This window comes from Bos mutus, chromosome 5, assembly GCF_027580195.1.
Source record: "Bos mutus isolate GX-2022 chromosome 5, NWIPB_WYAK_1.1, whole genome shotgun sequence".
NCBI lineage: Eukaryota > Metazoa > Chordata > Mammalia > Artiodactyla > Bovidae > Bos > Bos mutus.
The window spans coordinates 9,138,856-9,153,078 of NC_091621.1; the positions used below are offsets into that span (position 1 = coordinate 9,138,856).

At 38.2% G+C, this 14,223-nt stretch overlaps 1 protein-coding gene across 1 annotated transcript in view; it reads right to left on the bottom strand.

The window, feature by feature from the left end:
- The window catches only part of UTP20 (UTP20 small subunit processome component), an 86,141-nt gene extending 73,350 nt beyond the window's left edge, over positions 1 to 12,791 (bottom strand). Inside the window, 12 exon segments of the mRNA XM_005898589.3 lie at positions 1,878 to 2,056; positions 3,799 to 3,876; positions 5,113 to 5,247; positions 5,332 to 5,478; positions 6,148 to 6,303; positions 6,779 to 6,916; positions 7,549 to 7,630; positions 8,475 to 8,663; positions 9,126 to 9,258; positions 9,373 to 9,439; positions 11,622 to 11,702; positions 12,599 to 12,791. Coding sequence (XP_005898651.2) covers positions 1,878 to 2,056; positions 3,799 to 3,876; positions 5,113 to 5,247; positions 5,332 to 5,478; positions 6,148 to 6,303; positions 6,779 to 6,916; positions 7,549 to 7,630; positions 8,475 to 8,663; positions 9,126 to 9,258; positions 9,373 to 9,439; positions 11,622 to 11,702; positions 12,599 to 12,643 — 1,430 coding nt within the window. The 5' untranslated portion in view covers positions 12,644 to 12,791.
- Between the last annotated feature and the right edge of the window lie 1,432 nt (positions 12,792 to 14,223).

Consider the following 14,223-nt stretch of genomic DNA (forward strand, 5'->3'; position numbering starts at 1 on the left):
ACATTAATGACCAGCTGATTTTTGACACAGATGCAAAAGAGATTCAATGAGAAAGAAGAGCCTTTTCAACAAATGTTGCCAGAGCAGTGGACATTTAGAGGCAAAAAAGGAAACTTGATCTAAACTTCACACCTTATATAAAAACTAACTCAAAATGGATCATGGACTTAAATGTAAAACATAAAATGATAAGATTTTAAGAAAAATAGGAGGAAGTACTTAAGAACTACAGCTAGGAAAAAAGTTCTCAGACTCGACATCAAAAGCATTATCCATAAAAGGAAAAGCTGATAAACTGGACCTCGTCAAAATTTAAAACATCTCATCTGTGAAAAATCTTAAGTGAAGGAAGATAAGCTACAGACTGGGAGAAAATACTTGCAAAGCAGGTGAAAGGATTTATATCCGAATATATAAGCATTCTTGAAACTCAACAATAAAGAAACAATCACAATCAAGTTAGAAGATGGATCAAGGAAATGAACATATATGTCACTAAAGATGATATGCAGATGGCAAATAAGCATATCAATATCCTTAGCCACTAGGGAAATGCAAATTAAAACCACCATGTAGATATCACTACATCCTACAGAACTGGAAAAACCAAAAAATCAGTGATAATATCAAACGAGAAACTGGATCACCTATACTTCTGGCAGGAATGTAAAACGGCACTCAGTTCAGTTCAGTCGCTCAGTCGTGTCCAACTCTTTGCGACCCCATGAACTGCAGCATGCCAGGCCTCCCTGTCCATCACCAACTCCCGGAGTTCACTCAAACTCACAAAACGGCACTACCACTCTGCAAAACTATTTGACAGCTTATCAACCTGAACATGCCCGTATCATATAATCCAACAAGTCTGCTTTTAGGCATTTACCTCAGAGAAATGGAAAGCTATGTACATGAATGTTAATAAGAGGATTATTCATAATAGCCAAAAACTAGGAATAGCATAAATATCTTTCAACAAGTGAATGACTAAACAGACTGCTCCATCCATTACCTTGGAATACTACTCAGGAGCAACACACAGAAATATATTCAAAATAAAAAAGAACGGGTTACTGATGCACACAACTCAGATGGGTCTCAAGGGAATTATGTTGTGTGAAAAATTCAATCTCCAACGCTGTACAGTATAATTTCATGTATATAATATTCTTGAAATGACAAAAGTGTAAAAACAGAGTGTAAGATTAGTAGTTGCCAAGAGTTAGGGTTGGAATGCAGAGCCGCAGGGTGACTATGGCTACTGAAAGTAGCACCAGAGATCCTTGCAGTGATGGAATAGCTCTGTATCTTGACTCTGGTGGTGGTTGTGAATAGACATGAGATAAAACTGCACAGAACTATATATCCATATACATTTACACACAGAGATGAGTGATGTAAAACTGGTAAATCTGAATAAGGTTGGTGGATTGTACTGATGTCAATTTTCTTGTTGTGATATTGAAGTAAGTTTCTGTAAGATGTTGCCACCGGGGGGAAACTACAGGAAAAGTACATGGAACCTCTCTGTTCTGTTTATTATGACCACATGTGAATATACAATTGTTTTAAAATAAAAGATTAAGAAAATTAATAGTGACTTCTTTTTTCCACTTACCACGTTCCTGAAGTTAACAACTTAACCTGTTTTTGTACCATTCCACGTGTTCCTATGCTTATATATACTTTCGATTTTAACTTTGCAAAATGTGATGGTATTAGACGTACTCTCCTACAACTTATTTTTTTCACCTAACAATATATCACAGACATTTTTCCAGTTAATACATGTAGATTTTCAGTTTTTACAATATTTTGAATGCATTATTTTTAAATGTAACCCTACCAAGAATATAGGAAATTAGGACTTTAGAACTTACCCTACTGTCTGCTGGGAGAAAAGCAGAGGGTACTTCTCAATCGCCATGGAGCCAGTGGTAGGAGGTGCTGCTTTGTTAAGAATGAGCTTGGCCAAAATGGCCAGAGCTTCATCTCTGACTGCAGCATCATTCGTCAGGAAGCAATTCTCAATATACAAGAGAAAGCTGGGTAGGAAAAGCTAAAAATAAACAAGAAAATCACACTTATTAACAGACATAAATTTCAGAACACCTAATGAAGAGATTATTCTAACACTTCCACAAAGAAAAAAAGATCATAAACAAAGATACCAGACCTCTCCAGAGGAGCAAAGGATGCAAGAAGACAATGGAGCAAGGCCTGAAAAACTGAGGAAGAATGAAAGAATCTAAAATGCTATACCTGGGGTACTGGAGGTATAGAGCGAGGAGATAAGAGTGAGGAGACAAGACACTTTCAGATGTACTAAAGCTCAAAATTTTACTACCGTTCACCTTTTCTCAGGAACCTCTGGAGAATGTGTTTCATCAAAATAAGAAAGTGAACTACAATGTAAGAAAGCAAGCTATAGCAAGAGAAAGACATGGGACCCAGGAAACAGGCAAGTCCCAGTATGGCATCTGTGCAGTGCGCAGAGAAAGCAACCCGTTCAGAGTTAAATGGTTCTGGCAAGACTGTCTCCAGAAGAGAAAAGATCTGTTAAATGATCTGCTAATTTGCTGTGTGGAAGGCATTCTACAAGGCTGCTGGAAGGCTCGTTGATGAACAGTTTTAAAGAAGCAATTTCCAGTCTTTAAAGAATGAGGCAATTGGAAAAAATGAAAGGGTACACAAAAAAGGAAATGTAAATATAAAATATTCCTTGCTTATAAGGAGTACTCTCAGCCAAAATTTGTGATGTTAACTCTCTATTGAGAAAAGTAGTATAAAAGAATAGAATCCACCTACTCAGGAGGAAGCCTACAGATAAGGACTAAAATTAATGTGTCAAGAAAAAGCAGTATATTCAGATGATTTAAAAATATAAAGTAAATACTAGAAAAAAAAATAGCTAAAAAAAAAAAAATCATTAGGTGCGCTTGTTCCTGGTGAGGAAGATGGGGGTGGGAATTTTTAGCCCTGTGTGACCTTTCAAACTACATGCATAGGATACTCTGATAAAAATAAGTTATTAAAAAGAAGACCAAAAGGAAAAGGGGAGAAGGAAAAGATGCCGCTGCCAAGGAAATCAGAGGGCTATAAAGGGTCCTCACTGGGCAGGAAAGAACAGAGCTAGGACATGTCTAAAGAAGTGGGGTTTTTTTTTTTTTGGAGACAACCAAAAAATATATATTATTAAAGACCAAAGGGGAAAATGAGAGAAGAGATAGATTTCTATGAAGTACATATTAGGACCACCAGTTTTAAGGAGTAGCAAATGTTTGATGCAGGTGAGGGGAAGAGATAAGCTCAGGATTTGATGACACAGTGTTTTATAACTTCCTAAGTGGAAAGTGTGAAAGTGTTTGTCACTCAGTTGTGTCCAACTCTTTGTGACCCCAAGGACTATAGCAAGCCAGGCTCTTCTGTCCATGGGATTCTCCAGGCTACCAGAGTGGGTAGCCATTTCCTTCTCCAGGGGATCTTCCCAACCCAGAGACTGAACACAGGCCTTCCACACTACAGGTAGATTCTTTACCTTCTGGGCCACCACTACAGGCTATAACTTCCTAAAAGATTACTAAAACCAAATTGGTTACCTATTATAATTTAAAATGCTTAGCATGTGGAATAAAGTTTCACATGTGACTTAGAACTGGAATATAATTGTTTCAAAAAAAAAAGGAATTAAAAACATCAAATCCTTTCCTATTCCTTTCAAAAAACAAAAATCACAGGATTTTTAAGATTGATCATTTCATCATGACGGAGTCAAATCCAAGACTTAATAATCTCACTCACCTGCTCAAACTGCTTCATAGCAAACATGACTTCTGAAAAATCCAAAATTAAGTGTCTTTCAAAGCTGCTTTCAAAAACCTGTGGCAAAGAATACTAATGTAAGTACAAAGAGAGTACTCTCCCATTCCTGAAAATAAAAACATCCCAAATCTTCAAGTCCTCTAGCTTGCAAGGAGTAAGTAGTGGGATGCTCAATCCAAGTTAAAGTAGTCATGGGAAGCAAAAAGAACTGGCCTGCTGAATCTGCCACTGCCAGGTATGAGCCCAGGCACTGGGCCCCCCTACACAGAAAAGAAACGACTAACCAGCATTCTAAGTGCTCGGCCTTCTCCAAAGGGACTTACAGATTCGAAGGGCACTGTACTTCCAGTGATTAACACAGGTGCTCTGCCTAAGACTTGCTCATTCTTTCCCAGCTACGCAGCAACATAAAAGGGCAAGCAACACTTTATACCTTCTTTGTAACTTTCCACTGCTGCCCTACAAAGAACCTAACTGATTTTTACTTTCAGTCCCACCTCCCTCCAATTCATCTTCTTAACTCACTAAGATGTCAATCTCATTCAATTATTTCCCTGCTTATCGTTTCTCCAGGACCCTCCACTACTTGCAGAGGAAAAAAATCCAACCTAATTTTTCAAAGCCAAGCAGAGCCTTACTGATAGATATCACACTTCCTGTTCCCACAGCCCAGATGGCATAGATTTTTGAACACATCTTTGTTCTTCTCTCTCCTAGAGTTTTTAATCCCTCCTCTGACTGGCAGACTGATATTTAACCTTCAAGGACTACCCAAAATATAAGTCCGTTGAAAAGCATTTACTGTTCCACAATCCCAGACAGAATTGACCTTTACGTTTCATTTCAGTTCAGTTGCTCAGTCGTGTCCGACTCTTTGCAACCCCATGAATCGCAGCACACCAGGCCTCCTGTCCATCACCAACTCCCGGAGTTCAATGTGACACAAATGTTGACAGACTGATTCAACAGATTTTAACTATATACTACCAGGACCCCACCTCCCTAAAAAAAATCACAGGGGAAAAAAACCCAAAAACTGTCCATCCTACCGTATCTAGTCCATAGCCTGCACTTGGTTAAGTAAATATTTGTTCAGGTGAATATTTGCTGAGAAGATTTAGCTTTTATCACATTTGTTTTATTTCCAATACAGCATGTGATTCACATCTCCTTAACAAGATTATAAATTCTCTGAAGGCAGAGCCTTTGCCAGGCTTCACTGGTATTCCCCTGAAGGCTTACTCAGTGCTAAACATATTAACTACTTGATTAATATTTGCTGAAGTAAATTACTTTTTCTATGGTTTCTCTGATGAGGGTCTCTGGCAAGGAAACATTTTCGCCTAGGATCAAAGCAGAAACTACACCCAAGAGCGTCTCCCGGCAAGATGTAGAGAGATGGGCTGTTTGTAATGTTTGAGACAAGACCTGTAAAACAAAAGGGAAAACAATGCACACTTAGCAGTCAGCTTCTAACAAACATGCTCTAAGCAAACTAAGTTGGGAACTTACTTTACAAACATCAACAGGTTTGGTTATCTTTGATCCATTTCCATGTTTTACAAGTATCAGGTATGTTTCTAACAACCTTTTAATCTGTTCAGAACTTTCACCACAATTAGTTTCCGTTACTTTTGTATGTAGATCCAGGAGTGATTCCTGCAAACAAAGAATTTAAGAGAGAAAAACTATCAACTATCAAACTCATCTGTTAATGAAAATATTATGTGAAGCCACTCAAATTTTCACATTTTTTTGCTTTGAAAGAAAAAGACACCTTTATTGGGAGCCACTAATGATAACTACGAATGTTACTCCCATCCAAGTACTAACCAGGGCTGATCTTGCTTAGCTTCTGAGATCAGATGAGATTGGGTGAGTTTAGGGTGGTGTCGCCCTAGACATAACCACAAACGTTTCTGAGTGCACTGTTTCAAGTTCTTAACAAGTATTTCCTCACCATCCTCACAGGTAGAGAATACTATACTCTTAGTTACCAGATGAAAAGACTGAGGACTAGACACTTAAATAAGTTTCCTAAGTCACAGGAGCAGTAAGTGACAAAGCCAGTATGCAAAGAGGCCATCTGGCTCCAAAGCCTCTGCTCTTATCCACTATGCTCTACTGCACGCATCTCAAGATACTGAAAGCAAGTAAAAATATTAGTACAAGGGGTAGATGGAAGGAAAATCCTAGTTAGTGTGTAAAATTATAAAAACAATTATAAAATATAATCTCCAGCAGAAGAAGGAGATTCTAAGCTAAGAACAACAGCAATCAACTCTTGGACTCCTAGTTACACACAAATACTTAAAAACCACAACTCACTTGCAAACATTCAAAGAATATTCCAAAATGTTCCTTGTAGATATAGAGTGCAGTGGATTTGACCATGTTTTTGAGTGTTTCTCCAACTAAAATCCATGGAAGTTGAGCTTCTGTTTCTGTAACTGGTCCGAGCTTTTGCAAAATTAGTTTTATTGCCTGTGGAAATCCAAGAGTCATGAAAATGAATATGTATACTCTTAGTCTCAAGTATTTCACTGTTATTTCCACTCTTGATTATTCTCCATTCTGATCAAGCTATCTTAAAATCTGATTCAGGATTATCAAGGATATGACAGTTTTGGTGGTTAACTATGTGTCCCAAAAGAATTTCAAAACTAGGATTAGGAATTTTATCATACAACTGCCCACCTCCATCACCCTTGCTCACTGATCAATTTATGTTACCTTCCAGCATGCAGGATGAAAAACAGAGCAGTGATTTTTTAACATGAGAAATACCTAATAACCCAGGGCCTATATTAAGTAAGCACTGCTTTTAAAGCCCTAATGCTCCCCAAATGTTTTCTATTTACTCTACGTAATCCTCTCTCTGAATCACCTGTGTATATCTCATCCATTTCCTTTTTAATCCTTTTCACAAAGACTCAAGGAACTCCTCTAGCTTATTTACCTTCTCTGTGCAAGAGTGAAACATATTTCTAACTCCTTTGCACATTTCAAAGAGCAACTGTCCAACGCCTTCTACTTTTTCTGGATGTTCATCAAGATCAAGAAACATTAAATTGAAAAGTGCATTTTTATCAGAAACCTAAAACACAAAATGCAAACAGAAAACTGCATTTACAACATAAACATATCCAAAAGAATTATTATTATTTGCTATTCTACAGATTTATATTTAAATGTAATAAGTAAAAAAATTCTGAAAAGAAAAGACACTTGCAATGATTTCAAACTACTGCGAGAGTACAGTAACATTTGTAATGTTACACAGGAGTGATTAATTCATTGGTATAATATGAAGGTATGTACCAAGAAAAACTATGTAAGGCAACATTCTATCTTTTATGAGTATAAAAGAAATTTAATAGCAATGATTTTATTATAAAAACTCTTATAAAAACAAAAACAAATGACACTATACAATCAGTTGCTTATAGGAAACTATTATAAAAATCCCTGTTAATCTCACTGTTCATGTATAGACTGACATGAATTAGAGAATGTATATACACCAAATAACAACAAAAGAAACAACCAAATTATTTCACATTAGTAAGCAAAAACAACCTTATGATGAGATAACCTCAAAACAGTAACAGGTTTCCATTTACATATATATATGTCAGTCCATAATAACCATATTGTAAAAGATATTGCCTTCTGTTCATCAGATTCTTGAGGATTAATGAGCAATAAACATACAATTATCAAACTAACCTTTCTCATCAAAAAAGTAAAGCTTTCAGCAGCAAAATTTCTTATATGTAGCTTTTTATGAGCCAGAAGTGTACTATACATGCTATAAATGAGAAAATAAGACATTTAATTAATCATTTAATAAAGATGTATTAATAGTACATGTCAATTATGTTCTTAATACTATGCAAGGAATGCAAGGAAGGTATAATAAAATAAGCAGTTTAAAATCTCATTTGATTACATGACACTCACATGTCAAATGGAGACTGAAGGTAACAGACATTAAAAGTTCTAGGATTGGTTGTTGTCAGTATCAATAAAAACTGCCTGGACTTCCCTGGTGGTGTAGGGGATGAAGAATCTGCCTGCCAAAGTAGGGACATGGGTTCCATTCCCGATACGGGAAGATTCCATGTGCTACGGAGCAACTTAGCCCCTGTGCCGCAACTACTGAAGCCCACGCACCTAGAGCCTGTGCTCCCACGCACTGAAGCTAGAGAGCAGCGCCTGTTTGCCACAACTGGAGAAAGCCTGTGTGCAGTAACAAAGGTCCAGTGTGGCCAAAAACTAAACAAATAAAAACTTCCCTTGACCAAAAGACAAAAACTTAACACAACTTAAACGCTAAAAACTATCATTGTAGAAGAGGATCACTCTTCTGAGGGGCTTCGAACACACAGTTGTTTCCACAGAGGAAATCTCATGTTCGACAAGTGCATATTGCTTTTGCTCTCAAAGCTGACACAGATGGCAAACAGGACTGACCGTAGAAGGGCATGAGAAATCTTTTGGAGATGATGGAAACATTCTTAAACTGGATTGTGGTGATTGTTGCATAACTTTATAAATTTACTAAACAGCACTGAATTATATACAAAATAAAATTTTAAAGCAAAAAAAAAAAAAAGAAAAAAAGAAAAACCTATATGAGAGAAAAGGGTTACCTGTATATATTGGACATGTCTTTCACCATCAGTCTCCAAAGGTACTTGTACAGATATGACAGAGAGGTGAAAGCCCATTCTAACAACTCCGTGTCCTGAGTCTCCAGGATTGAGGTGATGGTCAGAAAAAAATCCTGAAAATGGGGATAGAAGTCTGTCTGCAGATCTCGTGCCAACTGTACAACCAAACTGGATGAAAAAAATAAAGGAGGTAACTGATTCTGAGACATGAAGATCAAAAACCGAACACTACAAATCTAGTTCACAAATGAAAACCAATCGCCTATGATGAAAGGATTAATTGAACCTTCTAAACCAAGTCTCAAGAGAAGTATAAAATTTTTCATGTTTTAAGAGTTGAGCAAAGAAATCAGGCTACAGCAAGAAGATACATTCTATCACAAGTTACGGTCAATCATTCCAAAACTGTAAAAAATCAGGTTCTTATAAAAGTAGAGAAAGCAAAACAGTATATATCCCTAAGATTCTGCTTTACAGTAATGTACCAATATTTTAATCTAACAACAATAAAAAAAGGTAAATTCTTGCTTCTACATTACAAACACCAGATCTAAAGCACATGTAGCTATAAAGCAACCTTTCTTAAAATTCAGATAAATGTTGTCACCTTTTTCTCAACATGCTACTTACTCCAAAAGGGGTTGATAGGCATAACTGTTCTTGATTTGCAGGTGAGTCTTCAAACTCTGAACTATCTCATTTTGATGATACACCAGCTGATTGAATGACTGGCATTTGTCAATAACTTCTTTGTAAAATTTCCCTGGGTAGGGGGAAAAAAAAAAGTTCTACTTTTCTATCACACCACTCTTTAGCTGTTTTGACCATATTCAGTGCAAATGACAGGTGAATAAAATAGAAACAAAACAGAAAATACCAAAGTGTTCCGTCAGGTTCAATTCTCTCCACTTCAGCAGACCCTCAAAAAAGTAGGTTTCAACTTCCTGCCAAGATTAAAGCAGTCCATCAATCAGACAACTCAAAGAAAAACTATAATCAAGGTAAATAAGAATAAAGATACATTAATACTTTAAGACAATGATGATAGACAAGAGTTGAAAAACTCTTCTTAGTTTTTTTTTAGCAAAGGGCATTAACTAACACACCTTAAAAAGCAATCAGATATACAATATGGGCAGCAGATTTAAACATATGCAATAGTCACATTTAAAAAAAAACTTTTTATTTTTCTCACAATTTTAGGCCAAGAAAAATGTTGACTCTTACAGTTCTTTCATTCTGCTTTTCGAAATATGAATTGCTACACTCTTACAGAGAAGTAAACTGGCATTTCTACTAAAATTAAAAACAGGTCTGTCCTTTGACCCAGCGCTTCCATTTTTGGAGATATTCTTATAAAATTTGTGAATATATAAGTATAAAGATGCTCATTCAGCTTTATTGTGTGTGGGGGGGAATATAAAAAAGCCTAAATATCCAACAATAGGAAAATGGTTGGCATATACCTTATGGTCTACACATAAGATGATATACCATGTGTCTATCAAAAAAAATTATATCTATTACTGAATTAGAAGGATGTTGACAGTATTTTTTCAAAGTGAGAAAAGCAGGTTTTATAGTGAGGAATATGGTAGGAACCAATTTTTCTTAAGAGAAAAAAAACAAAAACAAAAACAAAAAACCTCTTTAAGTGTTTGCACATATTTATATGAAACTAAAGTTCTTACTTAGATGACTACCAAATCATCAAAAATGGTTGCCCTGACTCCAGTCATGCTCTTTCGTCCACATTAAAGCCAAAGAGATCTAAAACTTACACTTGGATCATGTCACACACTCCCCTGCCTTATAATCCTAGAATGATTTCCCACAGCTTCAGGATAAATTCAAACTTAGCTGGATATGAAGTTTTTCATGGTCCTTGATTATCTCTTCAGCATTATCTTTCACCAGCTACCCCTTTCACCCATTCACAGTTACCATCAACACAAACATCCCACATCCAATTATAAGCGCACCAAAATGCTTTGCAGGTTCTTGAATGTGACATGCTCTCTTTAGCCTCTATTCCTTTACAAAGGTTTCTTCGTCAGCCTGAATCAGCCTTTCCTGCTTTCTTTGCCACGCTAAAACCCACAGAAACAAGACTCAATTCACGTAACACTTTGCCTACTTAACCTTTTTTGACACCTCACTTTACACCCGCAACGAATCTTGGTTAGGCTCCCTTCACTGTGAGCTCCCAAAGCATTATGTGCCTACCTAGATAACATCACTTAGCTGAACTCACATATTGGTAACACTGAATTCACATATTAGAGACAAGGCATTCAAAGTGACAGTGAGCAGAGCCTGACTAGAGTCAAGCGAAAAACTGTAAAAACTGAGGTTGAATCTCAAGTTGATGGCATGTTATAAAAATGTTGGTAGAGAAATGATGCAGTGATTTTTGAATACAGTTATGGCTGAATTACAGCATGGTCAGAAACGGAAAAAAGTTATATGGTCAAGCCCCCCTTTTTTTAAATAAAGGAGGAAACTAAGCCCTAGTAAAGTAACTTGCTCAAAATCGCTTTATTTATTTATTTTTAAATTTAATTTTATTTTTAAACTTTACAATATTGTATTAGTTTTGCCAAATATCGAAATGAATCTGCCACAGGTATACATGTGTTCCCCATCCTGAACCCTCCTCCCTCCCCATACCATCCCTCTGGGTCGTCCCAGTGCACCAGCCTCAAGCATCCAGTATCGTGCATCGAACCTGGACTGGCAACTCGTAAAATCTCTTTAAAACTGTAGTTTCAGGAATACAGATCTGCAGTAGGGCTCAGAATGCATAAGGGAAGGGAGAGACTGGAGTCAGAGGCCATCTGAGAATCCAGTCAATTTCCTAACATCATCCAATAGAACTTTTGCAATGATGGAAAATGTTCCATATCTGCATTTGGTCAACATGGTAGCAACTAGCCACATACAGGACTGAGCACTAGAATTTTTTATTTAATTCTATCTAATCTGTCAAGTGTGGCTACTGTTTGAGACAGCACAGGTCTAATGCATTTCACGTTCATAAAAGAATGGCTTGAGAAATAATTCACGTCTCAGACTGAAAAACCAACTATGAGTACTTGAAGATCAGCTAATTTAACATTCTCTTACCTCGTCATAGCTTGCAGTTCTATCAATCCGGTGAATAATGTCGATATTCACATTCCCCAGTCGCTCAGCAAATGTAAGAAACTGAAGAGGAGGAGTATGTTTAAAATACATTATCATTTTATACGTTTCACATCTTGAATATCTGTTTTAGTGCTATATAATCATATGTTGACAATTTCCTTGTGAAAGTATAAAGTTTAAAGCTTCCATATGCCGCCTCATGTTCTATCATTAGAAATGATGATACGCTTCACTTTCAATTTCAGACTTGTATTTTCAATCAATCATAAAATGTATAACTGAGTTTTACAACTAGAAGTAGACATCACTGATGAATCATCAAAAGACAACTTTAAACAAACTGAACGGGCGTTAAACAAATGCACTGCACTACTATAGGAAGAAAATGAAATATTTCTATGAGTGTATTTGCAAAATGTTTAAAATCAAATTCCCCGGCTAGACTGTGTTAAAAGACAGCAATGTAGCCTCGCTAGACCTACTGCTAGGTTTCATTCATACCCTGCTGCAAGCACAGAATCTGGCGAAGTCGTTTCACCAACTGTATTTTTAAATATACACAGACCTACGGTTGTGGAGGAACAAAGAAACCCTCAAGAAACAAACAGAAAGCGGTGTTATCAGCCAGAAGCTGTAAGTCACTTACCTCCTCCACCGACCCGCCTCCCCAATTCGGTCTTCAAGGATAAAAGAGCAAAAATAAATTCCTAACCGGTTAGTCTGTGATACTGAATTTAATTCTGGTCTGAAAGGACCTCTCAAGCAGGCCAGACCCCACAAACCACAGCGGAAATCTGGAGTTCGGGTTTCCTTCCCCATCCCATTATTTACTACGCCAGGAGAGAGGAAGGCTCGTTTGCCAGAGCCTCCGGACAGGAGACTCCCGCTCGGTCCGGAGCACGGTACTCCTAGAATCCCGCTCAGAATCAGGCCCTCCGGCAAGTTCCCTCGCTCACCCGGTACGTGTTCTCGGTCTTGTGGGAAACCGGCTTTGGCTTCATGGCTGCAGAGGGGCAGCGGCCCGCGAAGATCTCGGGAAGGGTCGAAGGGATGCTACAGGCTGTAGAGAAGGAAAAGTGGTTCACACACTTGCACTCCCACGTACTTAGACTATCTCACGTGCGGCTTGACTTAGTGGGGGCCGCCATATTGGAAACGGGGAGGAGCCTGGGCGGATCACGTGAACGGAAGTAGCGGACGGAGCAGGCGCGCCAGTCCCCAGAGCCTTCTGGGAACGGCGGAGTGTCTGAGTGAGTAGGTGGGTGTGGAAGTTTATCCGCTGTCTTGAGCGAAGGTTTATAAGAAAAAGGTGCGTTTTTATCATAAAAGAAAATACGCCCATCGTCATTAACAGCTGACCATCACTAACCCTTACTATGTACCCTACACCAAGCAAAGTTCTTTACCTTCATGCTTTCACAGTAAAGCGCATTGTGAACGTTCAGTTCAGTCGCTCAGTCGCGTCCGACTCCTCGCGACCACATGATGATTCGAAATGTACGTATTTTTAAGTCTCTTTAGCCTACGAAGAAAGCAAGGATTAGCAACCGGTAAGTGGCAGTCTGGCAGAGGTCACTCGGCTTCAAAGTCTGATATTCTTAACACGCCTGTCAACGCAGGAGATGTAAGAGACGCGGCTTCAATCCCTGGGTTGGGAAGATCTCCTGGAGAAGGGCATGGCAACCTACTCCAGTATTCTCGCCTGAAGAATGCGATGGACAGAGAAGGCTGGAGGGCTACTAGTCTGTAGGGTCGCAAAAAGTTGGACAGAACTGAAGCGACGTAGCACGCACACATAGCACAGTAACTCATGGTTTTATGCACAACCAATTAGCTTTTTGTTATTTTCTTACCAGTTTTATGTCCTGTTGTTAAACATAATTATATGAACAGGTGTGTGTGTGTGAGAGAGAGAGGTTTTTTCACTTAATTCAATGTTTCTGGAGAGTCGGCTATGGCCTGTGCTCTGCTCTATTTGAACTGTTGTGTTGGAGAAGACTCTTGAGAGTCCCTTGGCTTGCAAGGAGCTCAAAACAGTCAATCCTAAAGGAAATCAACCCTGAATATTCATTGGAGCTGAAAGCTCAGATACTCTGTCCACCTGATGCAAAGAACTGACTCAGAAAAGATCCTGATGCTGGGAAAGATTGAAGGCAGGAGGAGAAAGGAACAGCAGAGGATGAGATGGTTGGATGGCATCGCCTAGTGGGTGGACATACCTTTGAGCAAGCTCAGGGAGTTGGTAGTGGACAGGGGAGTTGGTGATGGATAGGGAAACCTGGCATGCTGCAGTCCATGGGGTAGCAAAGAGTCAGACACAACTGAGCGACTGAGCTGAACTGAATAATATTACTATTAATAATAATTTTGTTTGGAAATGTTTATTCTGGGGTGCTTACATCGTAAATACCCAAGGAGAGATATTCAAACTGAATATATTCCTGCCTAGTCATGTATGGATGTGACAGTTGGACTGTGAAGAAAGCTGAGCACCGAGGAATTGATGCTTTTGAACTGTGGTGTTGGAGAAGACTCTTGAGAGTCCCTTGGACTGCAAGGAGATCCAACCAGTCCATTCTAA